The 26,243-nt window shown below is 38.0% G+C and overlaps 2 protein-coding genes across 3 annotated transcripts in view; one reads left to right on the forward strand and one right to left on the reverse strand.

Moving 5' to 3' along the window:
• Positions 1 to 4,968: 4,968 nt before the first annotated feature.
• LOC5578361 (aquaporin AQPcic) overlaps positions 4,969 to 26,243 on the reverse strand; it is an 85,515-nt gene continuing 64,240 nt past the window's right edge. Inside the window, exons 3-9 of one of the 2 annotated variants that reach the window (XM_021844836.1) lie at positions 23,284 to 23,403; positions 23,101 to 23,207; positions 6,041 to 6,184; positions 5,684 to 5,974; positions 5,495 to 5,623; positions 5,376 to 5,428; positions 5,022 to 5,229 (exon numbers count right to left, since the gene is read on the reverse strand). In XM_021844836.1, coding sequence (XP_021700528.1) covers positions 5,381 to 5,428; positions 5,495 to 5,623; positions 5,684 to 5,974; positions 6,041 to 6,184; positions 23,101 to 23,207; positions 23,284 to 23,371 — 807 coding nt within the window. In that variant the 5' untranslated portion in view covers positions 23,372 to 23,403 and the 3' untranslated portion in view covers positions 5,022 to 5,229; positions 5,376 to 5,380. Of the gene's footprint in view, positions 5,230 to 5,375; positions 5,429 to 5,494; positions 5,624 to 5,683; positions 5,975 to 6,040; positions 6,185 to 23,100; positions 23,208 to 23,283; positions 23,404 to 26,243 lie in introns of both variants that reach the window. The other variant, XM_001656882.2, reaches the window with a different exon arrangement.
• On the forward strand, positions 11,149 to 13,037 carry LOC110676547 (32 kDa beta-galactoside-binding lectin-like). The gene has a single exon (XM_021844835.1). The coding sequence runs from the start codon at positions 11,541 to 11,543 to the stop codon at positions 12,738 to 12,740; it is 1,200 nt and encodes a 399-aa protein (XP_021700527.1). The 5' UTR covers positions 11,149 to 11,540; the 3' UTR covers positions 12,741 to 13,037.

Below are 26,243 nucleotides of genomic sequence, written 5' to 3' on the forward strand. Positions count from 1 at the left end.
GAAAACGACTTGTTTAATTCACGCAAGGCCCTTAACAATAAAATCAGTAACAAACTGCGGTTCCCGTAATAATTTACACCGAAAATTTTTTTGTTCTACTAAATGTGAAAATTGTGACATGTTTGAAATGTCATAACTTTTTTGTTTATTGGTTTACCATCACCAAATTTTTATGGTAGATAGCTAATATAATGGACCGTTTTCCCTCAAAAAATTACGTTGGTATTCCGATAGGGTTTTGAGATATTTGAGTTTTTGTGTCAAAAAATAGGTTTTTTAATGCAAAAAACAATTTTTTTACTGGGTGTATTTTTTTGGAATCTTTATTTAGTTGTCTAACTTTGTTTCTTTAGTTGTCTAACAATCGAACGAACCGTTTTTGAACCATTTTCACATACACCCTTTTGAAAAGTTAGTCGTGACTCAACTTGAAGATTTGATATCGGAAAATGACGATTTAGATGGAACTGGAAAACTGTGCAAAGTTTCAGCTCAATAGAAAAAAATGAATTAAAAAATTTACCAAATTTTGGTGCTGTTGCTTGGAATCACTTTACTTCATATAGTAATATATTTCTACAGTACGGCAAAAACAAAGAGGATAACACCACAATAGATCAAATTAATGGTCGCAGTGGTATCATGTCGGCATTATTCCTGTTTCATATAATTTAAAATATAAACATGTAATTTTCAATTTTCGTCATTAATAAAAAAGTCTTTTGAATTGTTCGACATTATAGATGTTGACGTGTTTTTTAAAGCTTCTCCCAAAACTAGCTTTAAATATGTCGTATATTTCCCCCTTGTCCATGGATCGCATCACCGACCAGAGGTGACTCCCAGATCTTTTCCTCCCTCACTAATAAACACCCTTCCCGTGGTGATTGTGGAGATGCAGAGGTATTCTCGGTCTCTAGAAGCAACAATCATTACACCTTAACATTCCTTCCCCATCCCAACTGACTGTAAGGACTTGGCCGGCGCCAAGATCTGCTAAAATTGCACTTCGAGAGTAAGCGAAAACTCCCATCCCTTATTCATTTGGATCCCAGTGCAATTCTTACCAGTTCCGATCAATCACGGAGTAGCAACCATTGACATGTACAGTCAGTCTATGCTATGCTATGCTCAAAGACTCAGAGTGTTCCTTTAGTTAACATTTAAATACATACAATGAGTTTCGACCTGTCAAAGCTATTGATGGACAAGCAGCAAAATTTGATGCGTTGTTTATCGTTGATTTCGCTCACTTTTTTCGCCGAATAATTAACTTCGTGTCACTAAAGTGGATAACCACGCAATACTCCGCGCTATAATGTGCAAAGTTCGCAATCCAACATAGTTATTCGCCGTGATTACGATAAAACTCCGTCGGTAACCTCAATTGTCGACTCCGGTGATCGCAACGATGCCAAGCGGCTAAAACGTACCCATTGTCAGTCTTCCCCAGCCGACGATCGCAATTCTCTTCTGATGAAGATCGGACCATCAATTCAACCTATTGCTGCTACTTAGAACCTCTTCGAAATGCTGCCCACTGACGACTCAGATGGAAACGTGAACAACAGATCGCAATCGCCACTCAATGCCCCGAAGAAGAATCGTCGTCCTCCTCCAATCTCAATCGTAAACAAAGGTACCAAACACTCTTGCGAGCTGATGAATCTGGCCAATATCCTGCAGTTCAGAGAATTTGTTAATATAGAGAAGCGCGAATACTCTCGGGTCTCGCACTGTATGATTTATTAAATGCGCCCGTTGGACCTCAACATTTTCTCTCGAAAAAAAAAGTGGTCACGAAGAAAGTATGCTGTACCTGGCTGCTTTGTTCCGTGAAAGGATCTACCAAGTTTTCGGAGCTGCAAGGAGTAAAGACGCTGTTCAACACGGTGGTAAAGTGGAGATTTTTCCCCTGCCAGCTGAGTTATACCCAAGCAACTCGAAGAAAATCGTCAGCGTGCTTCGAAGAAGACTACGGCGCCAAACACCCGCGCACCACCGACCTATCTCATTAGGATCAATTCCAACGTTCAATATCGTCTGAACAATCCTAGTCAGCGAGTTTCTTTGCCAGGCGAGGGATCTTTTTCATCGTTCTAAGGTGCAACAATTCCTAGCTTTATCCGAGCTAATAATCAAATACGTTTACAATGGCTACCCTGTCTGCACGTAGTTAATTGGAACGATAACAATCAATCCACTAGCGACAGGGACACTGTTGAACAGATCGACCTTTCTCCGCCTATTGCGTTGCGGATTTAGTTAGTTCGCCCCAAGGAAATTGCCATAATTATTCGCAATTTGAAACCCAAAAAAAGCGCCTGGTCATGATGGAATCAAAAACATTTGTAAAACGACTTCCTAGAAAAGGGTATGTAGTTCTCGCTTAAATTTTCTCCGCTTGCCTTAAGCTATGCTACTTTTCTGATGACTGAAAACACGCTGAAGCTGTAAACGGTTGTACGTCTAATCGAATGTCCGTACCATTTAGTGTTTCTCAAGGTTCTGTTCTGAACTCAACACTATACAACATTTTTTCCGCCGGCATAGTAAATGTCAAGGGAGTCCAGTACTACTTTTTCGCTGACGACACTGATTTCCTTGCCTCACATCGCGACGCAGGAACGATAATCGAAACGCTAGAACATGCTTAGAGCTCCATTCAAGAGTAACAAAGAAAATAGAAAGTGAAAGTCAACCCAACGAATTCGCAAACCATATTCTTTACTCGGCGTCCTAGCCCTCGTCATCAACCCCAGAGTCACGTGTCTTGTAACGGCGTGGACATTCGATGGTCACCAAATGTTGGCTATTTTGGTATAACCCTGGATCACCAAAAAGGTCGGTTGCCACGTAACCAACTGCCTCCAGAAATGCGATTAGATCGTTAAAATGCTGTATCCTCTTGTTAAAAGACGCTCCCGTTTGCACCCTGGTATCAAGATCCTGCTATACAAAACTGTTATCAGGCCAACGGTTGCGTATGGCTCTCCTGTTTGTCATGACTGTGCACAACCCAACCGGAACAAAGTCCAAGTTAAGCAAAACTGTTTGCTCAAGACGATACTGGATTTAAGCCCTTTCCATCCAACTGTCTATGTACGAAAAATCGCTTAAAGGTAACCCGAAAAATTTTTGTATGAAAAAATGCATCTAACGAATTATTTCTCAAAATTGGGAACTATTTTCGAAAAAAAATATTTGGTACCGGTTGTGCGTGATGACGATGGCTCTCACGCCTACCAAATGTTTTTTGATTTAAGCTTTCATTCACAAGATATTTGAAGTTAGATGCCTTTCCCCATACAAAATAAAATGAGAAAACTTCTGCTGATCAACTGTGAACAACAGCAAAGCACGTAGTCCATTGAATTGAATTGAATTTGAATACAAATACGTATACCACAATAAAACATCTACCACTTGAAGACGCATTTTCAACTTCAAGAATTTCTTCAACAAACACTCATGAATCCATCTTCTCCTTCTTCTTTTTGGCATTAACGTTCCCACTGGCAGAGTTGAGCAATTTCAGTCATATCAGCTGATGGCTTATGTATTGCTGTTTGCGTTTGACGTGCAAATCCAGTCTAACTGTTATTAACTGAGCTTTCTTTGCCAAATTGCCATTTTCGCATTCCGCGAGTATACACTATGCCCAGGGAAGTCAAGGAAATTTCCATTACGAAAAGATCCTGGACCGACCGGGAATCGAACACAGACACCTTCAGCATGGCTATGCTCTGTAGCCGCGGACTCTAACCACTCGGCTGAAAAAGGCCCCAATCCATCATCGTAACCATCGAAATTCCAGTAGCAGTTTTTCTGTATAGAACTGAAATTTATTCGACAAAAAATTCTTCACTATGTTTCGGTTAAAGAATTGAATTAAACATCGTCAAATGGGGTGACTTGCCACACATGGTAATTTACAACCATATTTCACTATAAAACACAAATATCTTTTCCCATATAAAAATACATCCATTAGTTTATTACAAAAAGATTTTTTTGGAAAATTAAAACAAACATGACAAACACCATTATAAGTCTATCGGAGATCGTGAAAAATATTTTTTCTGAATAGGTACAGATTGATACTGATTGTTTTTGAAACATAAATAATTTTTTTTTCGGTCAACATTGAAATAATAATGTAAAGTAAATAGAAGATTCTATAACAGACCATACCAGAAAACCTTTCCCCCGAATACCGTTGTCCAGAATGCCATTCCCCAGAATCTCTTTCATTGAATGAAGGACCTTTGAAATTTGACCTATTCTCAACCCTTTGACGGTGGGGGACGAGCCTGGTGTAGTGGTTAGAAGTCACGCCTCTCTTTCCGAGGACTTGGGATCGAATCCCATCCCCGAGATAGTAGCTTATGATTTAAAAGTTATAGTAAAAATATCGTAAATAAAGATAAAAAACACGACGGGACCAACCAAACTAGATTTGATTACCAATAATAACAAATTAAGAGAATCCTCTTTCCCTCCTAAATCCTCCCAAATCTTTTCAACAATATTTCAAAGCCAATTGACATAATGGTCATTTGACATAACATTGTTTCATTTGTCATTTTGACAATAAAGTTTTTGATCAACTAAAATAAAACCAAATAAATCCTATCATTACCACCGTCACTATTGGGGGAACTATTGGGACCCTCGAAAAAAATTTGTCGGCTTATTTTAGAAAATTTTGAGATTTGAGAATCAAATATTTGAGTTCACTTCCTATTAAAAATCCTCTAACATGATTTCAATGACATACTGTCCAAAAACTATGTCGCTAAAACGAAATAAATGCAGGCAACCTCACACTAACATTCGAAAACAATTTGATGATTACTGGTTTACTTGACGTTCTTAATCAAGCCAGTCGAGTTTTTGTTCATCTTTTAAGAGTGTCGTGTCGCATTACCAGCAGAGCAAAAGGTTGTAGTGATAAACGTTTGCGCATATTGTTTATAAATATTTTATTTATTCGTGGCACATTTTGCTTTTTAATGATATTTTCGCATTTTTCTTAACTAGATGTTTTGTTTCAGTAGGCTTAAAATCTTGCATCTTATCCAATAGTAAAACACTTAAAATCTATTTGCTCCACAAATATTCTATCAATGAATATTTGTTCAACTGCATAGATAAATGCTGTTGAAAGAATGCAGCTTGCTGGAGATATCCTCAGGCCATATCACGTTTTCCATCCAAACGTTTTAGCTGAAAAATGAGATGATTAAAATTAATTTCAGTTGATCAACATTATTTTTAGTTTTGCTGGAGTGTTATTGTTAGTTAAAATGTTAGCAAATTACATTGAACAGTGCTCTGAACTATTTTCAATTTTATGAGGCATAGTAGAATACCTGATCTATGCATCTTCATCAATGTATTTCAGCTTTAAGTGGGTATTGTAAGCCTAGTTATATCCAAAGATAAAGGAAAATATAAATTATCCTTTGATTTTATTGAATGCATGCATTACCTCTTTCTCGTCAGCAGCTACACGGTAGCGCTCTGAGGCGGATTCTCCTTCTGGTTGAGGTGCTTTGAACACTTGGCAATACAGAAGAGAAGCACAAATACCGCCCAAAATAGGTCCAGCCCAATAGATCTACGGATGAAGCGGCCGTTCAGTTATGATGCTATTTTAAAGCTTGCTTAAAGCACTCACCCAATGATTAGCCCAATTATCACCGATAAATGCCGTTCCAAACGAGCGAGCGGGATTCATGCTGGAACCGGTATACTCTACAACTCCGAGATGACCCAAAGTAACCGTCATGCCGATAGCCAATGGGGCAACAAAGCGTGAATCTGGTTTGTTCTCATCGCAAACTCCGAAAACGCACAGTACCAGGATGAAACCTAGGAAGAACTCAATTCCCAATCCTTGCATATCTTGGACGTTTTCTTTAAGGCCTGTGTTGCCAAGACCATTCTGGTATGCTTCCGGTAAAAGTGCCTGTAAATGTTCATAATTCATATTAAAATCTTCGAGTTACTTGATTATCATTTCTAAGTCCCTTACCTTTAGTGAAGCAGTTCCAGCCACTGCTCCGGCACATTGAGCTACGACGTACAAAAGTGCTCGAACAATGCTGACTTTGCCAGCCGCAAGTAAGCCAGCAGTTACTGCAGGATTGATGTGTCCACCGCTAATGTGCCCGATAGACTGAAAGTTCAGAAGGATCATTGTTATTAAGGGAATAAAGTATAGGTATAGAGAAAACGCAGTTTTACCAAAATAAATAACCCTTATTTGATATAGGAAGCTAAAATTAAGCAAGTAATCGAATAGCATCCCCGAAAACATGTTTATAATGTACATATTTTCTTTAAAAAAATTAAATGAGCAATTCGCAGTTCGCTTACGCTTAGGCGGCTTAGGCGCTTTCAATAAAATGAAGAAGCGAAAGACGCGATCAATCGTGGTTAGTATTTTCGAATTTGCTAGATTTGGGCGTTATTATTATAATTGATGTGACTGTACGCTCTTATCGAGTTCGCCACTTATACTACCCATAAACGCATAATAGGGTCCTAAAGCCCTGTCCCAATTTTAGTGCCAAACGCTTAAGTTTAGGCCAAAAGCACATGTTTACTCAATTTTCTAATGTTTTCCGTTGGTTTAAGCCCAAAAAACATTTTTTTAGATTTTGTCACATCCTTTGGCTTAAACTCAAATTTGGGGTGTATTTTGTTTTCCGTGTTCCTTACGAAATGTCAGATAGGAACAACCCCAGTGGTCGAACTAAAACCCCTGTGGTGTTTTTGTCGACTAAGCGAACGTCAAACATGATCAAAAGTGTCAAGGTTCATTTATGGACCAAATTTTTAAATTAAAGTTCAAACATGATATAGCCATTATTTGAGCGGGAAAAATTGCTAAAGTAGTTAGAGTAACATGCTCTTTCGTGTTATTAAATAAAAACAAGATTTCATTAAAAATTTTAGGACCCAATTGTCCCATGTGTACGAGGGGGACGACACATCCAGATATTTTAGATTACTAGGATGTCTTTGAACAATCTTTGCGATGACTATTCATCTTTCTGCAACATATTATCTTGTTGCATCTATGGCATCTTATAAAACATCTTTATCCATCTTCATAAATCTAGCTCATCTTTCCTCATCTTACATGAGCGTTTTAACGGATTGACTAAGTTGTCGTCGATCAGCAACAAAGCAACACGGAGCTGCATCATCAATGGAATGTTCCCGAACACCATGACAAATTCGAATTCTGGAACACCAAGTATATATTCTCCTGAGTTTGCTAATGGTTCGGAGTTTGGCCCAGATTCAGCAGGATGCTGATCATCGGTTCCATGATGTTACTGGAAAGGATGGATAGGACGGAAGCGTGGTGCACGAGACTACTCAAGAGGCTGAAGAACTGAGTATGGAATTTCCCGACGGAAGCGGTTCTTGTACGATCAGATTGGTGGTTGTCTTCGAGACGAGACGTATCATGTTCAAACCAGGTCCGAGAGAAGAGGCATGTGGCTGGAGGATAAACCATCTGGATCATTTCGGTGATCGAGAGGCTTTGTGGGTGGAGATGGCCTGAAACAGTTGGCGTTCCTGGTGGCATTGAATCAGAAAGGGCAGCGGAAGAAGCTCGGAAAATACAAGTAATATATTTTCTAACCCATTTTTAGTATTGGTGCATGTTGTGAATTGATAAATTCTCTGTAGACGCCCTTACCCAAAAATACATATTTTATTGATTATCGAATCGAGTTTTAATTTAACAATATATTAACAAAACTCATTGCTCTTTGCCTTTTGAAGGTAGGGTCTTATATTTTTCGGTTCACTTTAACGATGAAATTGTGTAGTGCAGTGCTGCTCCTTAATGCTAAGTAGCCCGTCATTCGTTTTGGCAACAATGATGCCTTTTCAGCTTGCATTTCAAACTGATAAAACTCAGTCTTGATAGTTGATATTGACTTCAAAAAGTATCACTATACGCACTAACATACATAAAGAATGCTGATACTTTTTCAGCTGTGTCAGTGCAAAACCAACTGATTTTCTTTGATTCGAAATCGTGAGATGAATTTGCAACAATCATCAACGACGCGTACAAATTTCAATGACGGCCTACTTCGCCTTAAAGATCAGAATAGTGATTAGTAGATTTAGAAGAAGTGAGCATTTTGCATGCAGTTCTGGAAACAAATAGCTACCAGTTACTTACATTTAACGTGAAGGCTCACACCTTTTTCACCTAGCTCACAATTCTTTTTCACCTAGCTTGATTTGTATTGAATATGAGAGTAACAACAATGAAAATTACAAGTACAGTGAATCCACAATTAAGAATCACCCACAATTTATGAATCAGCTGCCTTTAAAGGACAAAATAACAGTAAAAACTAGCACAAAACATCACGGAAACATTTTCGCTTATAATTTATTTTGAGTAAAATTGTTTCCGTGATGTTTTGTGTTGATTTTTGTTGTTATTTTGTCATTTAAAGTCAGCTGATTCATTAATTGTGGACGATTCTTAATTGTGGATCCACTGTATGCATTATTGAAACTGTTTGCAAAAAACTGTAGCTCTACGCTCCCCATCATCAACATCATCATTGATTCTCCCGCCACCCATTCACATCTTCTTGCATCTCATCAATCTACGCGCATCGTTCAACAGAAGATGTCAACGCATGAAGCACGGCAAATCTAGAATAATGCACTGATCTAAAAAATCGGATTTTATCCATAAGTGCATCTAAACGGTGATCTGCGAGTGTCGCCCCTCGCCCCCCTCGGGCTGCGTTCTTATTTACAGTCGCCTCTCCACATCTCAATATCGAAGGGATCATCGAGATAGGGAGAGATCGAGACATAGAACATTAATTTATTGCGGCGCTCATTTTAAATCTACATCCAGCGGCGGCGGTAACGCGCAGAAGTTATACGCGCAATTCAAACGCAACGTCAAAATTCAAGTAGGCTTGGATTTTTTCGTTCTTCAAAATAGACATAATAATTAGACCGCTATTGTCGCTGCTAATCTTGTGACCAACATCAAGTATGCGAATTTCCGAGGTGGTACTCAAAGTGTCAAATTTCCTTCAACTTATCCATAGCAACCTGCTTTCGAAACCAAAATATTGATTCTGTCGTATTTCTAGCCTTCATTCGAGCGTGTTAGGTGAAACAATGGGTTTTTCGAGTAGAAGCATTAACCTAAGAATGCTAATGTCGCTGCTGTTCGTGTTACCAACATCTAGTTTGCCACGAACTGACAGCGTGAGTACCGGGCCTCAAAGTGTCAGATTAATTTTAAAAACCAAAACAACGACATGGTGTTGAACAAACAATGGAAATCCATAATTTAAGGCTAAGTAGCCCGTCATTCGTTTTGACAACAATGATGACTTTTCAGCTTGCATTTCAAAGTGATAATACTCAGCCTTGATAGTTTTTATTGACTTGGAAAAGTATCACTGTACGCGCTAACATGCATAAAGTATGCTGATACTTTTTCAAGTGTGGCATGACAAAACCAACCGATTTTCTTTGATTCGAAATCGTGAGGTGAATCAGCAACAATCATCAACGACGCGTACAAATTTCAATGACGGCCTACTTCGCCTTAAGGCAATAATAATTGAAATCAGTTTTGTGACAACAACGCCACTAGCGTTCTACTACTAATATTTCTATTGTTTTTCGTGTGGTTTGTGTGCCCTAGAGAGTTTTGATTATTCATGCATTGTCGTCTAGGTGTGTGATTTATTTTAAATGAACGGCTATAAAAATATATTGATGGATTGGTGCTTGTTATCACTGGGTAGGCATTGATTGAGTCCTCCCCCGGACGCTTTAATTTGTAGCATCCATGAGTGTTGGAGCAAAAGTACCAGTAATATGACGGAAGGGAAAATGAAAGGCGCAGCATCGGTACCGAATTGAAGTTATACAATTGGTTTGTCCTGGAGCTGACTGCGGAAGCTTGCGTCTACGAATCAGCTAAGCTCTTGGCAAGATACGATTTTTTTTTTCAATACATTCAGAACAGTTTTCTTACTATGAAGGATACCATCGTGTTGTTCTATCGAGATGCGTGCAATTTCCGTTCTTCCATACGTAAAGATGCACCATAGAGACCTGTTAAGTTAAAAACGCATTGCTTGCACTTGTGGGTCACTTCAAAACTTCTTTATAAATTAGCTTATGGAATAGCAACTCTCATTATGAAGGTTTTTCTTCCACACTTGTTTCAGGCTTTTTACTCATTTCATTTTTCCTTCAACATCAAAATGTGCGAAAAAACAAAACAAATGATTTGACAGTTTGAGTACCGGTTGCTCGCGCCAATGGAATTCAAGGCTACTGTGGTTGATTCATCTGCATCACAGCCATTGTATGGAGGAAACAGCGCCTCTAGCGTTCTAATTCTAATATTTCTATTTTCTTCAAGGACGCAAGTGTTTCAAATTTGCTAAATCTGAATCATTTCTCGCATACTCTGAGATAACGCCCTAAAAGCCATTGGTAGCCACGTGTGTAGCTCGTTGTTTCTGAGCAAATGAAAGAATAAGCACTAAGCATCCAAACCAACATCACGGGCAGGTAGATAATGATCCTTTCTTCCCCATAGCGTTGTTAAATAACATGAAAATCCATTCAAATGCTCAGAAACAACGAGCTACACACATAGTTACCAATGGCTTTTAGGGCGAGATCAGAAGTTATGCGAGATTTGGTGATTTTCATTATCACTGCGACGGTAAATATATCGACATTTTCAGATAATCGCATTACGAGGATTTATCTTGCAGAGCACAATAGTGAACACTAGATTGAAAATCATTCCGTTATTAGGGAAATAATAAACAAACAAACTTCATTTCGAGTAATTTTTCTGAATCGCTTAAATTTGGTCTAGTAACCTTTGATAATATTCAAATCGACAAATGGAGAGAAAATTGGGAACATAAAATCATCAGGAACACATCGAGATATGGAGATATCGAGATAAGAAGGATATCGAGATATGGAGAGAGAAATTGTATTCAGAATGAAGGGACCAAAGCAATCATCGACATAGGGAGAGTTATCGAGATGTGGAGAGTCGACTGTAATTTATTTTTGAACTATTTCCAGCTGGTCACCTCCTCAAACGTCAAACGGTCGGCTCGCGGCGCATCGATCATCACGTGAATCAAAACCAAAACAAATCCGCAGTCTCAGACCAAAACATCATTCAGAGACATCGATTTCTCGCGTTGAAAATGCAAAATGCAAATTAGTTTCGTCGCAGCGTAGTGGAAAATAACATTGTGGCATTCACATCACGGCTCGAAATTTCTTCTGTGTGCAACTAACCAGTGCATGTAGTGTGATAATACTGACTCTGTATTCGCCGTCGGACAGCGTTCACGTAAAGTAAATAAAATGTTATTAGCTGCTAGTTATCGCCTTGAGTAGTAAACACACGAGTGCGGAGCAAAATGTCCCCTCCGTTCCCTCTCGGATGTGTTGTGGTAGTAAGCAGCTATTACTAAATGGCAGTCGTTGCTTATCTGCTGCTCAGTGTTGGTGCCGACTTGTTAGAAATAGCAGACGTATTCATACGCTCCGGAGGTTCCATAGTGGAATGTAGAGATCATATACAGAGCAAACGTCGGGATCAATTGTTTCAATACTACATTGCCCAATATAGAAACGAGTCAGCAGAAAATATGTCTTCGGAATCTCTCGATAGTTGCGATTTCGCGTACCAGGAATCTCCTACCTCCCCGGGGTCAATCAGTTTGGACAAAAGTTCATCAACGGAAGTGGTATACACTTTGGAAAACATCACGGAAGTTTCGCCTGGCCTGAGCTTCATTATAAGTGGGAGTATTCTGCTGACCTGTGAGAGATTCTCAATTAATTTGATGCTCAAAAATTCGGATCTGGCGCTGCATTTCAACCCGAGGCTCCCACAGAACTACATTGTCCGAAACTGCCGTGTCAAAGGAGTGTGGGGAAAGGAAGAAGTGGCATCTCCATTATCGTTTAACCTGCATCGTGGACAAAAGTTTAATATTCAAATACTGGTGACCGATAAGGAGTTCCTTATGTGTGTCAATGGCCGGCATTTCAACACGTTCAAGCATAGACTGCCTTATAAGAAAATCTGCGCACTGGAAGTTAAGGGAGACGTCAAGGATGTGAATGTTGAGCAGATCTTCGTCGAGAGCTACCCGGACATCGTTCTGGAGGAAATCAAACAAATTTCGAAGGAAAACTTCGATTTTCCGGAAACCTCCGACAGTCATTATAAACTGATGCCTTATACCGGTCGACTGGCAGAACCATTTACGAATGGGAAAAATCTACACATAAGGGGTCGCATCAAACTGTTGCCGCATTCCTTCTACGTGAATCTTCAAAGCAATCACCAGGTTTGGCCTCATCCCAGTATCCTGTTCCATTTAAATCCACGGTTTGGCAATGTCGGCGGAAAGCACGTAATCTGTCGGAATTCCTGGCTCAACGGAAAGTGGGATCGTGAGGAACGATCGGAGAATTTGACTGATTTTATGCCGGGGAAAACGTTCCACTTGAAAATCGCGTGCACCGATGTGAGCTATCAGGTCTATCTTAACGAGAAACTGATTGCCGAATTTATATTTCGAGAAAACCCCAAGTTGGTTGAGACGGTCTACATACAAGGTGATATAAAAGTTTTCGATGTAACGTTAGAATCGGCCTATTAGTTAAGATAAGCATAGTTGTACCCTTGATTGTACGATGAGTTTCAATTAATATACATGTAAAGCTTTAACCCGAACAATACTATAGAGTCAATACTTGTACACTATATTTACTAGTTTGTAAGTAATCCTCGCGTAATTGTTTGTACATTCAAGATTATTGTAACTAAAACCCCGGTGTGTAGAATAGTATGTTTTGGTTTATTGTGTTATTGAGAAGAAATATAAAATGTTGATTGCCTGTGACTAACTACTCAACTAGAAGAAAAGCAAATAGATAACTTGCTGCGCAAAAGAAAACTTGTTTTATTGCTATCATAAGAAGCCTTATCATTTGAGCCTCAAATAAACGAAATAGATAAAAAAAAATAAGAAGCCTTATCAATTGACTACATGTTGTTACAGTTGAAAGCGTTTTCTTAGTCTGCATGTAACATGGGAAAAGAATGGAACCTTTTTAATTTGTGGTGGTAGGTAAAGTAATTGTGTTTAAATATTCAATAAAATGTAAAAGTAAAAATGTTTAAATATTCAATAAAATGTTTGCAAGTCGACACTAGGCAAAATATCGTTCTTAAACATTTTTCATAACGGGACAGCCAGCTAGTAATGAAGTGGCTCAGTAATGGTGTGCTTTATGGTATGTACTCATATAAACCATGCTGTCTCATTTTAATGGAAAATAAGTTAAAGAATGACAAACATCGCCTGAGTAAATTTCACATGGGTTCTATGTGGATTTTTTTCGACGTCAATCATCTAAGCCCTATACAATAGAATACGCCTAGATGTAGACTATGATTACTCTTGAGCACTCCACACACTACCATTCTGGAAAAAATCTACTCAGCATTTGAGTTAATCTGGACTTCGGAAATCAATCATCAAATTATTTGTTAAGGGGAGTCCTGATCAAGTTGATCCTCTTCCGACCAACCAGTTTTCATGATGGCAATCGCTAACGATTAAAAAGGTATCGATCTCGATCGCTATCGACAATCACTGACTGGTTGAGCGGAGTGGTGAACTCGCCAAGGGCGAAAAGCCACTCTAATAAAGATAAGTAATAATAATAATAATAATAATAATAAATGATAAAATTCAGAGAATCTCTCACTTATCGCTCTCTGTAACAATCATGATTTGCAGCACATTATGATAGCCTGTTTATCGTATACTGCTACAGCTCTGATTAGAGGATCATTGAAGGTAGTTTTTGCCAGTGGTCACCGCATCAAAACAAAGGCGCCACTGTATATGGGATTTAACATTGTGACAGCATTGCTGTTCTGTCAAACACACAAGGCTACGGTGCCGCTATCTATGCTTTCCATAGCGGCCGTTTTGGTTATTTTAATGATCCATTGCAGTGCATAATAAAACCCATCTAAACAAGCTCCAAACCTGGGGGACACTATCGGATGTTCGGGGAATGTGTAACGTTCCAGTAAAATAGAAACACCTTTAGCCCCTATGGTAAACCGATCATGGACCGATATACAGAGGATAGACAAAATGATTGAGATAGGCCAAATTTTGCCTAAATTAAAATGCTTATAACTTGAATGGATGAAATTGATCGCATCCGAAAGCAGTCGACGCAAATTTGGTGTAGTGTCAGGTAGTGATCCTTTATAGAGAGATAAGCGGAAGTAAAATGGAATGATTTGGCAACAGACCAGCAGTGCTCATTTTGCTCGGCGTCGAGAATAATATTGTAACACGGACATGACTTCCTCATTGCTATAAAGTGTATTTTGTTTCGTTATAGATCTTTGAGCTACATATCAAAACTAATAAACAGCCAAAAAAATCAAAAACTAAAAATCGCATTGACAAAAATTCAAAAAAGTAAAAAATTTCATTTATTTTTGTTTTATGCAAAATTACTTTTACCGAAATAATTTCAAGCGGATTACATTACTCCTCAAAAAAAGTTCAAAACAAACATAACGCATGTTCGTTTGGTTCACACTTTGACAGCTCTCGCTGCTCGATTGGCTCACACTTTGACAGAAATGTCAGCTTCCGCGAATCTCTCTTATAAAGGATTTCTAGTTTCAGGCAGTGTCGCTAGGGTTTTTGGGGCCCAGTGCGGAGTTTTATTTAGGGGCCCTCAAAATAAAGATGAAGGCCGTCTAAATGTATGGCGCCAATGTCAACTCGACTGTTGAAATAAACGTTGACCAAATAGCTTTTGCAGAATTATGACTAAAGTGATTGAACTTATGTTGATATGTTGTTGTAGTCGTTTAATGGCAAAAATGTCAGTGTCTATTTTGTGTTTTTGAGTCGGGATTGATTTTGAAATTGTGGATGAAAGAAATATTTTTAAATTCGACAAGTTTGCTCAAGGTTTGCTTAAAATAAATTACCAAGTGAACTCCAATGATCTCTTCCTATTTATCATCTGGACAATATACATACAAACTCGATCATCTTCGTACTGTCGTTCAACGCCTACTTGTCCCATGTTCTATGTAAACCTTAGGGACCGCGGGACAACGTAGAAGGGCATTGTACTTATTACTATGAAGAGTGGAAGACATGATATGGTTTTTCATGGTTTCTCATACCTAGAGAAGCATGACCTCCAAAAAAAAAATTGGCTCGTATTAGGAACGATTGAGAACATCTAAAGTGAAAATCTTTTGAAACTAACTGTAACAATTGTTACAAGAAGCTTCTTTAATCGTTAAAAAAAAAACTAATTTAGCGATCCTCAATGGCATTTCCGAATCAATGAATGGTTTGCTCCAGAAAATCCATGAGAACTCTAAAACTACATCCTCCAGTAATTTCCTTTGGTAATATTTTGATTTTTCGAAAACTATCCTGGAATTTTCTCCAGATATGTTTTCTTTAATCCATCAACAGAATTCTCCCAGCAAATTATCTATGCAATCTTTTCAAACATCCTCGTAAGTCCAAGAGTTCTTCCAGAGGTTTTTGTTCACCAAGGGTAACTTTGAAACTTACACAGGTTTTATCAGAGGTTACTTTAGGATTTTCGTCAAAAATATCTCAAAAATATCCGAATCAATGAATGGTTTCTTAGAAACAAAATTCCGTGAGTATTACTAGAAGTAATTCATGACAAGTTTTCTGAACATCTATAGAAAGTTATCAGAAGATTCTTAAAGAATCTTTGGAAGAAGTTATGAATTAGGGCCTTATTTTATAAGTCGAGTCGATACAATCTATCAGAGCATTACTGTGAACTTCTTGACGATTTTCAGAGCAATTCCTATAGAACTCCCAGAGTGTCAAGCAGTTCTTGGCTGACTCAGAATTTCCGTAGAAATTTATGGAACTAGTACTTAGTTAATTCTTGAAAAATGATTTCATCAATATCCTAAAGTCTCCTAAAGTCTCTACTTTAATGTAAGGTCTCTAAAGTCTTTGTTTCAACCAAAATGTCCTCTAAAGTATCTTATTTCCTTATTCTGCTTGTATTGAATCCTGATGCAAAATATTACAGGCTCCAGAGAAACCTTCAGAGACTATATTGGGTTCAACAGGGATCTTCAAGAATTTTGGCTCAGATTCCCCTAAGAAAAGCTTTAGAAATCATATGAATTTTATTTAGAATACTTCCAGGATCTTCTAAATGGATATCTCCTAAAATTCTACTAGAGATTTATCTGCCAATTCTCCCAGAAATCCTTCCGTCGATTTTTTAAAGCATCCTTATAAGAATTTTTCTAGAGTTTGCTCCAGAAAATCCATGAGAACTCTAAAACTACATCCTCCAGTAATTTCCTTTGGTATTATTTTGATTTTTCGAAAACTATCCTGGAATTTTCTCCAGATATGTTTTCTTTAATTCATCAACAGAATTCTCCAGCTTTTACTGTAGGATATCTTCCAATTATTTCCAGAATTTCTTCCGAGGAAATCCACAAAGGCTTATTCCAGAGTTTTTTTTTTAAAAATAGCTTAAAAGTTTTTTTTAACAATCCTGCAGGAATTCTTCCACTTGTTCAAAAATTCATCCACATTTCCTCCCAGGGACCCAGGTATTCCTTGAGAGGTTCTTCGAACAAGTCTTTTTTTCTATGAATTTCTTCAGCATTTCACCCAAGTATATTCCAGCATTAAATCCAAACACTACCCTTGCAGTTTTCAAAATATTTCTCAAAATGTTTATCAAAACATTTCCACGCAATCTTCAAAAATCTATTCAAGTTTTTACACCAATAAATACTACAGCAATTTTTCCAATAATTCCTCCATTCATTCCTGCACAACTTCTTTCGAGATTCTATCTCTGTATTCTGCGAAATACTATCATGAGATTCTAATGATTCTATTCGATTATCCCTGCAAATTATCTATGCAATCTTTTCAAACATCCTCGTAAGTCCAAGAGTTCTTCCAGAGGTTTTTGTTCACTAAGGGTGAACAGGTTTTATCAGAGGTTACTTTAGGATTTTCGTCAAAAATATCTCACGGATTTATTTTTCAGGAAAAAATTCTGGGCTTTTCCATTGAGACATTCCTGGAAGAGACCCTTAAAATAAAAACATTCAAGACTTACTTTAGAAAACCTCATAGAATTAGTGGAGAAATTCCTGTAGAAATCTTAGAAGGAATCTCTGGAGCAATTGCTGAAGGTATCTTAAGATAAATATCTAGTTGAAATCTTATGTAATCCTGAAAGACAATTTCATAGAAAATCTCTAAAAAATCCTTGAGGCATTTCTGGAGAAGTTATTGATTGAATTTTAGAAGATGTTTTGACCAGAAATCTTGAAGGATGTCCCGGGGAAATTTGAGGATAAAATTTTGGAGGAATCAGAACTTTCTTGAAAAATTTCTCATAGATTTTTTGTAGGAATTTTTATGATTTCCGAAATAATCTTTGGATAAATTCTATTTCTGTAGTACTTCTTGGAAAAATCTAAGCTGAATTTTTGAGGCAAAATTCGGCCTAAGCAAAATTCATGAAGACGGAAAGCTTTTTTAGTTTTGTGATACCCTTCGCGTTTTTGCTCCACACCGTTCATTCGATTCTAGATCAAATTCTGAGTGGCCTCCCAAAATTTGAGCACATTCGGATTAAAACTGAGAGTGCACAAGCCCTTTAAAGTTTATATGAGAATTACTATGAGAATAACAACCAATTCATCCAATCGGTCATAGTGTTTGCCCATGTGCTCTTTCGGATTAGAGCTACATTGATACTGTAAGATATATTCATCAGCTACAACTTTCACCGTTTTCAAATCGGACGCCTCAGTAATTATTTATTGATTTATATCCAGTCGCAAATTCTTCAGCAGTGCTCATTTAACTTCTGAACAGGCAACATTGCCAATAATTGTAGCCAAAGTTTTACAATTCATTCAAAAATTAAAAACTAATTACTGGGGCGTCCGATTTAAAAACGGTTTTCGGCAAAGTTGTAGCTGGTTATTGTATCTCACAGTACCAACGTAGCTCTAATCCCCAAGAGCACATCGGCAAACACTACGACCGATTGAGTGAATTGCTTGCTTTTCCCATAGTAATTTCCATATAAACTTTAAAGGGCTTGTGCAGTCCCAGTTTTCATTAAAATGAGCTCAAATTTTGGGAGAAGACTCAGAATTTGATTTAAAATCGAATGAGTGGTGTGGAGCAAAAACGATTTTTTGAACCACTTTAAGAAATATAGTAACTTTCATTTTCAGTTTCAGAATCCATAGGGTTAAAATTTTTCTTAGCTTTACTGTGTACAACATTTTTGCCAACGTTTGTCCAACCCATGGTTTCGAACGTGGATGCGCTTCTGATACAAGCCAACTGCTGTTAAAATATTATTCATTATTACATCAGATGAATTTTTAGCTCAGACATTGTCGTTCGTAGAAAAGAAGTATTGCACTAAATTACTTGGAATAAAATTCTAGAATCCGAGAGAAAAGAGAGGGATCAAGTCTCCTCGGGGGAACAAGTCTACCCAGTGTCCCCTACAGCCTGTATCTATGTCTCTTAAATCTGAAAAGTTCAACAAAATTTTTGTTTGGAAAACTGTTATATGTACTCCCAAAGTTATCAAGAATTTCAAACAAAACTTTTACAAACACTATCGACTATTAGGAATAAATAAAAATGGAGTGGTGTTTGTATGTCACGAAATGACTTGAGAACGAGTCAAAGGATTGACGCAAGTTTTTCACTATTATACTCCTCAAGAGATGCGACGTGTTCGTGCGAGGAAAAATTTCTGGAAAGTCTCCGAAATAATTGGGAAAACGGGAGAAGACTAAGGTGTCATTTTGTATGGGGGAATTCTTGACGTTTACAACAGCCTACTTGATGGCAAGACGAAGTTTGACGGGACCACTAGTTAGGGATAAATAAAAATGGAGTGGTGTTTGTATGTCACGAAATGGCTTGAGAACGGCTCGACGGATTAGAATGATTCTTCTACAGTTATGTTCCTGAAGTGTTCCGACGTGTTTGTGTGTATAAAAAGCAAAGGATATTTAACGGGAAGCTTAGCTTAGCTTAGCTTAGACTGACTACACATATCAATGGTTGCTATTCCGTGATTGACCGAAGTCAGTGAAAATGCACAAAGAATCAACTAGAAGTTTGGCTGGGATTGGCCATAATCTTCTTCAATGTGCATAATTCAGTACCTCTATTTATACAGGGTCAATAACGGCGCCGGCCACGTCCTTGCAGTCAGGTGGGATTGGGGGAAGGAATGTTAGTGTGTAACCTTTGCTATTTGGAGACCGTGTTAGCCTCTGCATCTCCACAAAGGTTACTGGGAGGGATGTTTGTTAATGGGAAGGATCGTTGGGTCACAGGATTCACTTTGATAAGCGATTAGACCATGATAAATAATGATTTGTAAATATAATACTTTCATTTGATATGAACAATTTCTATGTAGTGGAAAATTATGCCGACACTTGAGGTGACGAACCATTCAAAGTTTGTTGAACAAATACCTACATGTAACATTCCTACAGCTGTCAGGACAAAATCATGTGTTATTATATTTTACTTATTTGAAAAGAAACAAAAAACTTAATTGGTTGGAACATCATAGAACACTCTTATTCTTATGCCGACACTTACAGTGGCGAACCATCCAAAGTTTGTTGAATAAAGTGAACTTTTCGCAAGTCTACACTTGTAGTGTCGAACCATTCAAAGTTTTTTTTATTTTTACTAAATAATAAATTTTAATAAAGGTAAAAAGGGGTGTTCTGAAAATAAAAAAAAAGTGAAACATAAATAATTCATGAATCAGAGTTTGTGTCGACACTCACAGTGACGAACAATTCATAGTTTGTTGAAAATTCATATTTACGTCCCACAATTGTAACGATTAAATGTGCAGTCATACATATTTTATAGATTAGAAATAGTAGCATGAAACGAGCTCACCAATTGATCCTTTATCCTTCACTGTGCAGCCACAATCCACTCTCAGCCTCACTCGTTTGCTCGGCTATATAAAAGCACTCAGAAAAAAAGGCGCGCGACCCGATAAGGAAAAAAAACTTGGCTTTTTTGACGCACTGCCCAGCAGCAAGCGTCAAGGTCAAAGGATCAAAAAGAACTAACCGATCACGCCACTTTTTCACTTACTAGACCGACGCGCGACATGTTTGATCCTGCCCTCGTCGCTGGCCCCCGTAGGAGCAAGCGTCAAGGTCGAAAGATCAGACAGAACTAACCGATCGTGGCACTTTTTATTTACTCTAACTGATCACGCCACTTTTTCACTTACTAGACCGACGCGCGACATGTTTGATCCTGCCTTCGTCACTCGCCCCCGTCGTAGGAGCAAGCGTCAAGGTCGAAAGATCAAACAGAACTAACCGATCGCGGCACTTTTCACTTACTCTAACCGAACTAACCGATCACGCCACTTTTTCACTTACTAGACCGACGCGCGACATGTTTGATCCTGCCTCCGTCGCTCGCCCCCGTAGGAGCAAGCGTCAAGGTCGATAGATCAAACAGAACTAACCGATCGCGACACTTTTCACCTACTCTAAACGAACTTAAAACAAAAAAAAGCAAAGGATATTTAACGGGAAAGTTGAAAAAACAGGAGTGAACGGAACTTCCATTTTCCACGGAGCGTTCCATGGCGTTTTTCAACAGCCTACTTGATGGCAAGACGAAGTTTGCCGGGACCACTAGTTAGGAATAAAAATGGTTGAGAAAACATGGCTGAGGATCACGCCTACAGGTTCAGTCTTCATTGGAGAAGTCTAAAAAGCTCATAATCTGTACAAGATCAACTCAGTTGAGTGAAACATTTTGATTTGAAATGATTAATGCATATTTTAGATCCACGTCGACAATATACTGATTTAGGATTCGTTCGGAACAAAATTAATCATTTTAAGTGTCTCAAAGATATGTCTATGGTAAATTTAGGGATGCTGCATTGTTGCTCTCAGAAATGATCCAGTACGTCACATTTTTTTGCTACAGCTCATCAAACATGTTTAAAAAGTCCATACAAAATTTGTCGTTTCTTTTATAGGGCCTGATACAATACTTTTTCAAATTATCAAAATTAGCTTATTAGTAACGCAAGTTTTACAAACGTCGTTGTTTTGTGTTCTTTAACACTGATTTCTGTAGTAAATTAAGAAAATAAATCAGCATACAACCTGGTAAACTTGCATTTAAGGTCAAAAATAGATCAATAGTTCATGTTAAACATAAAAAATCTCAAAAACAAGACATGCTAAAGCTTTTTTGAAAACAGTAATAGCAAAGACAAATTAAAGACCTCCATGTCCCTTGCAGTTGCCCAAAATTTTATGGCTCATAAGGTAATCTAGAATGCCGTGAAAAGTGTACTGCGATCTGTCAAACTTGGGTACCTTTTGCACTACCGAGGGACGAAATGCAGTACTAGATGTGGTACCTAATCTGAGCCCGAGTGTGACGGACCTGGTAATAGATTTAGAGACCCCAAATAGAGTAAATATCGGTATTTTGGTGCTTGAGACAATAACTTGTTCCGGAGTGTTATCCATGAATACCCGAGCATTCGTATATACTACAGCTCTTGAGAATATCTATGAGTATGCTTGATAATCCGGGAATACCAAGAATACTCATAAATACCAGTGAACCTCCTGATATTCCTGTGAGTACTCGTACTCGTGAATAGGGAAGACTGGGTAGACTTGATCTCATCCCATTTTCTCAAAACCTAGAACAGCTTTATTCTAAGTAATCTTATGCAACAGGGAGCCGGATCCTATTCTTCGCACTTTTGATTCACTTCGACAGCGTTTTTTTTTTGAAAGCTGCTGAGCTCCTATTTGGCCACAATACGCGTCGTACTGAAGTGTTTCTTATTGCAAAGTTTCAGACAATTCGATCGGGAAAAAACCCATGCCAAAGTGAATCATGGAAGTGCCAAAGTGCACCCTACTTTGTCTACACGAAAGACAATTTCTGAGCTGGAAATCCATCAGATGATAAAAAGAATAATGTTTGAAGTGCAGTTTGTTCCAATAGCTTTTAATTTGATTAAAAAAAAAAAAACAACAGAGATGTTTTGAATAGCTTCGAAAAATCTTAACAACTTATCGTATGTTTTAACAATTGTCTATAATTTTTAGATTTTGGAGATTTAAATAAGCAACATCAAACGCAAAACTTAAAATTATCTTATTTTGTTACTGTTCATTACAATTTGAAATGTGCAGGCTAGGGGCACTTGATCCCTCAGCTCAAATACAGACATTATATTTGTGGTGCAATAAAAATATATCTGGAAATTTTTAATTTCTTAGAATTGTGATATCTCTATGGCGATAAAATGTGTACATAAAAATGTCTTCGCTTGGCTTCAGTGCATATATTAAAAAGGGGAAGATCAAGTCTTCTCTAATAAATTTGAATTTGTCCTCTTTAATTTGAGGTCTCAATGATACACAGTTCGAACGAAACGTGTAAATTTGTGAGACATATAATGCACATAATTGGAGCGTTGAATATCATGAATATTTACATGATATGTCATGTAAACTTCAATTATATGTCGTGTAATCCAGCAGGATCCTGTGTGATTACATGATATATAACACATTTTTACATGATTTCAGACTTAAATTTACATGACATCATGTTTACATCGCATAAATGAAGTTTACATGACGTGTAATCTTCATTATTTTTAACTGTGTAGAGATAACATAATCAGGACGGACCTCAAGTAGTGATTAGAACGAACACCTGTCACGTCGAGGACCTGGGATCGAATCTTATCTTCACGATAGTCTACGTGACGTAAAAGTTATAGTGACTAGTTTCTTCGGGAGCGAAGTAAACTCATTGCATTGCTACATCTACCTTATAGATTCTAGAAAACCAATAGACTTACCATCACAACCATGAATACACTCAGACCAAAAGCAAGTGAAATGAGTGTTTTATCTCCAGCTGCATGAGTACATGCAGCGCAGCCAAAAAAGTTCAGGATGAAGATACCTAAATCAATTGAAAGACAAAATTTTAGAAATAATCTTCATGGTATGGAGAACAACTCGCTAGCAAAAATACTCACCAATGAATTCAGCGACCAGCGCCTTCCATATGCTGTTGGAAGACCGACCGGAAAGTTCGTCCATTCCAAGCTTATACGAAGTCCCCATTGCTTATGAGGTTATGTAAGCGTATGCCGGTTCTGAAAGATTGAAGAAAGACGAAATGATCATTAGAACGGACATTCAACATCCACGTGATTAATGGAAGAAACATTATGATGTCATCGTCTTTTGCAAAATTTCGTCTCAGTTCAGATGTGTTTCGGTGTCTTGGCACTGATGGCTTCGCTGAGGTGAAACAATGTAACATGATACAGTCTGATAGATTCGAATGGAACATTGATTGATATTTCTCATAAGGCTATCAAAAATATTATTGGGCTGGTGTGTATTTCATTCCTAATGCTTTAAAAGTTGGATCAATTAACATATTTCTGCAGTAATTGTTCGTACTAATGTTTTTGCGTCAATAGTAAACTAATATGACGCAATAGAAAGTTCAAGCTTCATATTTAATATACTTTCAGGTTTAGTATCATATCGACATTACTGAAGATTTGACGAAGCGACTACGAAATTAAGGTACCCGGTGGTATACACACTAGGGTCAATGGTTCCCTATTTTGTCTTGTGTGCTAGAGTTCGATGTGTTTCATTTTATGGTGATGGACAGAAGCATATTCTTGAGTATGATGGGAAATGTTTAACATAGTTTTTAAGCATCAACTGCAGTCTATCCTTTGGTATCCTTCAATGTCTCGAATTCGTTTCTGGTAGAAATTTTTCGAACAAAAGATAATAGTAGTTGGCGTAAAATTGAAAATAAATATACATCTGACGAATCTATCGTTATAACAATAGGGACTATCCGGGCAGAGGAAGGTTTGACGAAATATGAACCACGTGTTGCCTTCTAATGGCCACGATACTGACGGTCTATCAGCGCTCAAATTGTCATTATGACAGTATTTGCTCTTAGGATACAAGCAATCGTTTATACTTAAATGTACAAGTCACTCATAAATTAATTAGACAACATCAAGAAATGCTGCCGCGCTCCAGTGTGTGATTATATCTGCTTTGAAGTGTTCAAATAAATCACCCGCAATAAGTGGATGATGGGAAAATGTGAATATAACTATAAGTTACAGAAAGACTAATGATGATGTTGATACATCAACATAAATGTGAAGATTTATACGGATTTTTAGATAAGAGTGCCAATAGAATCTACTTACTGTTCCCTCGTAACTATTTTTTACAACACTTGGCAGAGAATCTCTTTTTGGTTTTTTGGTTGAGCAACTACTGACATCATTGTTTAAAAATTTAGGATCATCTTGCAATACAAAACAAAGAAGAAACAATTTGCTTATCTTCTTCTTTCTGGCTGGCATTATGTCCCTACTGGGACAGAGCATGCTTCTCAGTTTTGTGTGAGCACTTCCACAGTTATTAGCTGAGAGCTTTCTTTGCCGATTAACCATTTCTGCATTCGTATATATTCGTATTTTATGCCCTGGGAAGCCGAGAAAATTTCCTTTACGAAATGGTCCCCGACCGGTGAATTCGAACCTACGACTCTCAGCTTGGTCTTGCTGAATTGCTGCGCGTTTACCGCTACGGCCAACCAATGCAAAATATTGAAAAATTGAATAAGTCAAATCTCTGTGATATGGTTGCTATTTCGAACACAAGAAAAGGTAAATCTCTGAATTCACATCTTCTTTGCAAACATATGTGTTTCGCTAAATGTGGCAAAAATGAAAAGCACGGAATGCCCGCTTCATTCTAAAAGTGAAATGGGTATTTAAATTCAAAATTGTAGCGGCCTTTGGTCCAAACTTAATGATTCAAGTGAGAAAGCGGGTTTCGCAAGTTGTGGTCAGTATTTCCGAATTTGATGCATTTACGCAGTAGATCTTGAGATCATAAGGAGAATCAGGATTTTTTTTTCAAACTGTGATTAAATGATTTGATTTGATTTTCTTTATTATAGAGGCTTTCAGCCTTAGGCGGGTTCACCTCTTTGAGAAAAAACAGGGCGAAAGGTGCCCTCCTGGGTAGATTACATTTCAATTTAGTTTTACAATATCATTACACATATTTGTTATCATTATCAGAATATTCATACTATGGTTTGTTTGAGGGGGACGTAGTTATCGGTTGGACAGGATAGTGTTGGATATCTCGATGATAAGTCGTCGGGTTTTCGAGATCTCAGATGATGTTATATAGTTCTGCATCCTTCAAAAAACAGATTGTGGCGGATTCACTAGATGGGTCATTTTTCAAAGCGTCCCGTATTGAGCCGATGTTATAGAGTTCTCTAGGGTAATTAAAGATCGGACATTCACATATGAAATGCTCAACCGAGTTATGCACCCCGCATGGGTCGCAGCGTCTACGGAATTCAATATCACCTCCCATATTGTGGGATAATCTCGTATGACCAGTGCGCAATCTTGATAAGATTTGTTGGTCTTTCAGTTTGGGTACGTCCTCCCATTTGTGTGTTTCTCCTTTTATTTTGCGTATGAAAGGGCTACGTCTATTATGCCACTCTTGAGACCAAGCCAACCGTACTGTATTGGCCACCCATTTTTTCACATCGGAACCCGGGACCTCTCGGTTATAGAGATTTCTATTCGAACGACCTATGGCAGCCAGCTGGTCTGCAGATTCATTCCCCCGAATACCGCAGTGCCCCGGTATCCAGATGAAGGTTATATTGTTGTTTATGTTGAGAATCGATTGAACTGCCTGTATCCATGGGTGACGAGAAGACTGGGAGTTGAGTGCTGAGATGACACTAGCAGAATCGGTGAAAATAGCAATAGGGTCATCCGACGGTAAGGAGGCTGCTAGGTATATTGCTGCGGCCTCAGCAGAGAATATGGAGCACATGTTAGGTAGACGATGATAGATGTTTTGGTTCCCACTGAGTATACCGATTCCGACTGCACCCCGAGCTTTGGAT

This window comes from Aedes aegypti, chromosome 2 (genome assembly GCF_002204515.2).
Source record: "Aedes aegypti strain LVP_AGWG chromosome 2, AaegL5.0 Primary Assembly, whole genome shotgun sequence".
Classification (NCBI taxonomy): domain Eukaryota; kingdom Metazoa; phylum Arthropoda; class Insecta; order Diptera; family Culicidae; genus Aedes; species Aedes aegypti.

Bases quoted from the DNA above. Each gene is read 5' to 3' on its own strand.
- LOC110676547 (XM_021844835.1), top strand. From the start codon at position 11,541: ATGGCAGTCGTTGCTTATCTGCTGCTCAGTGTTGGTGCCGACTTGTTA.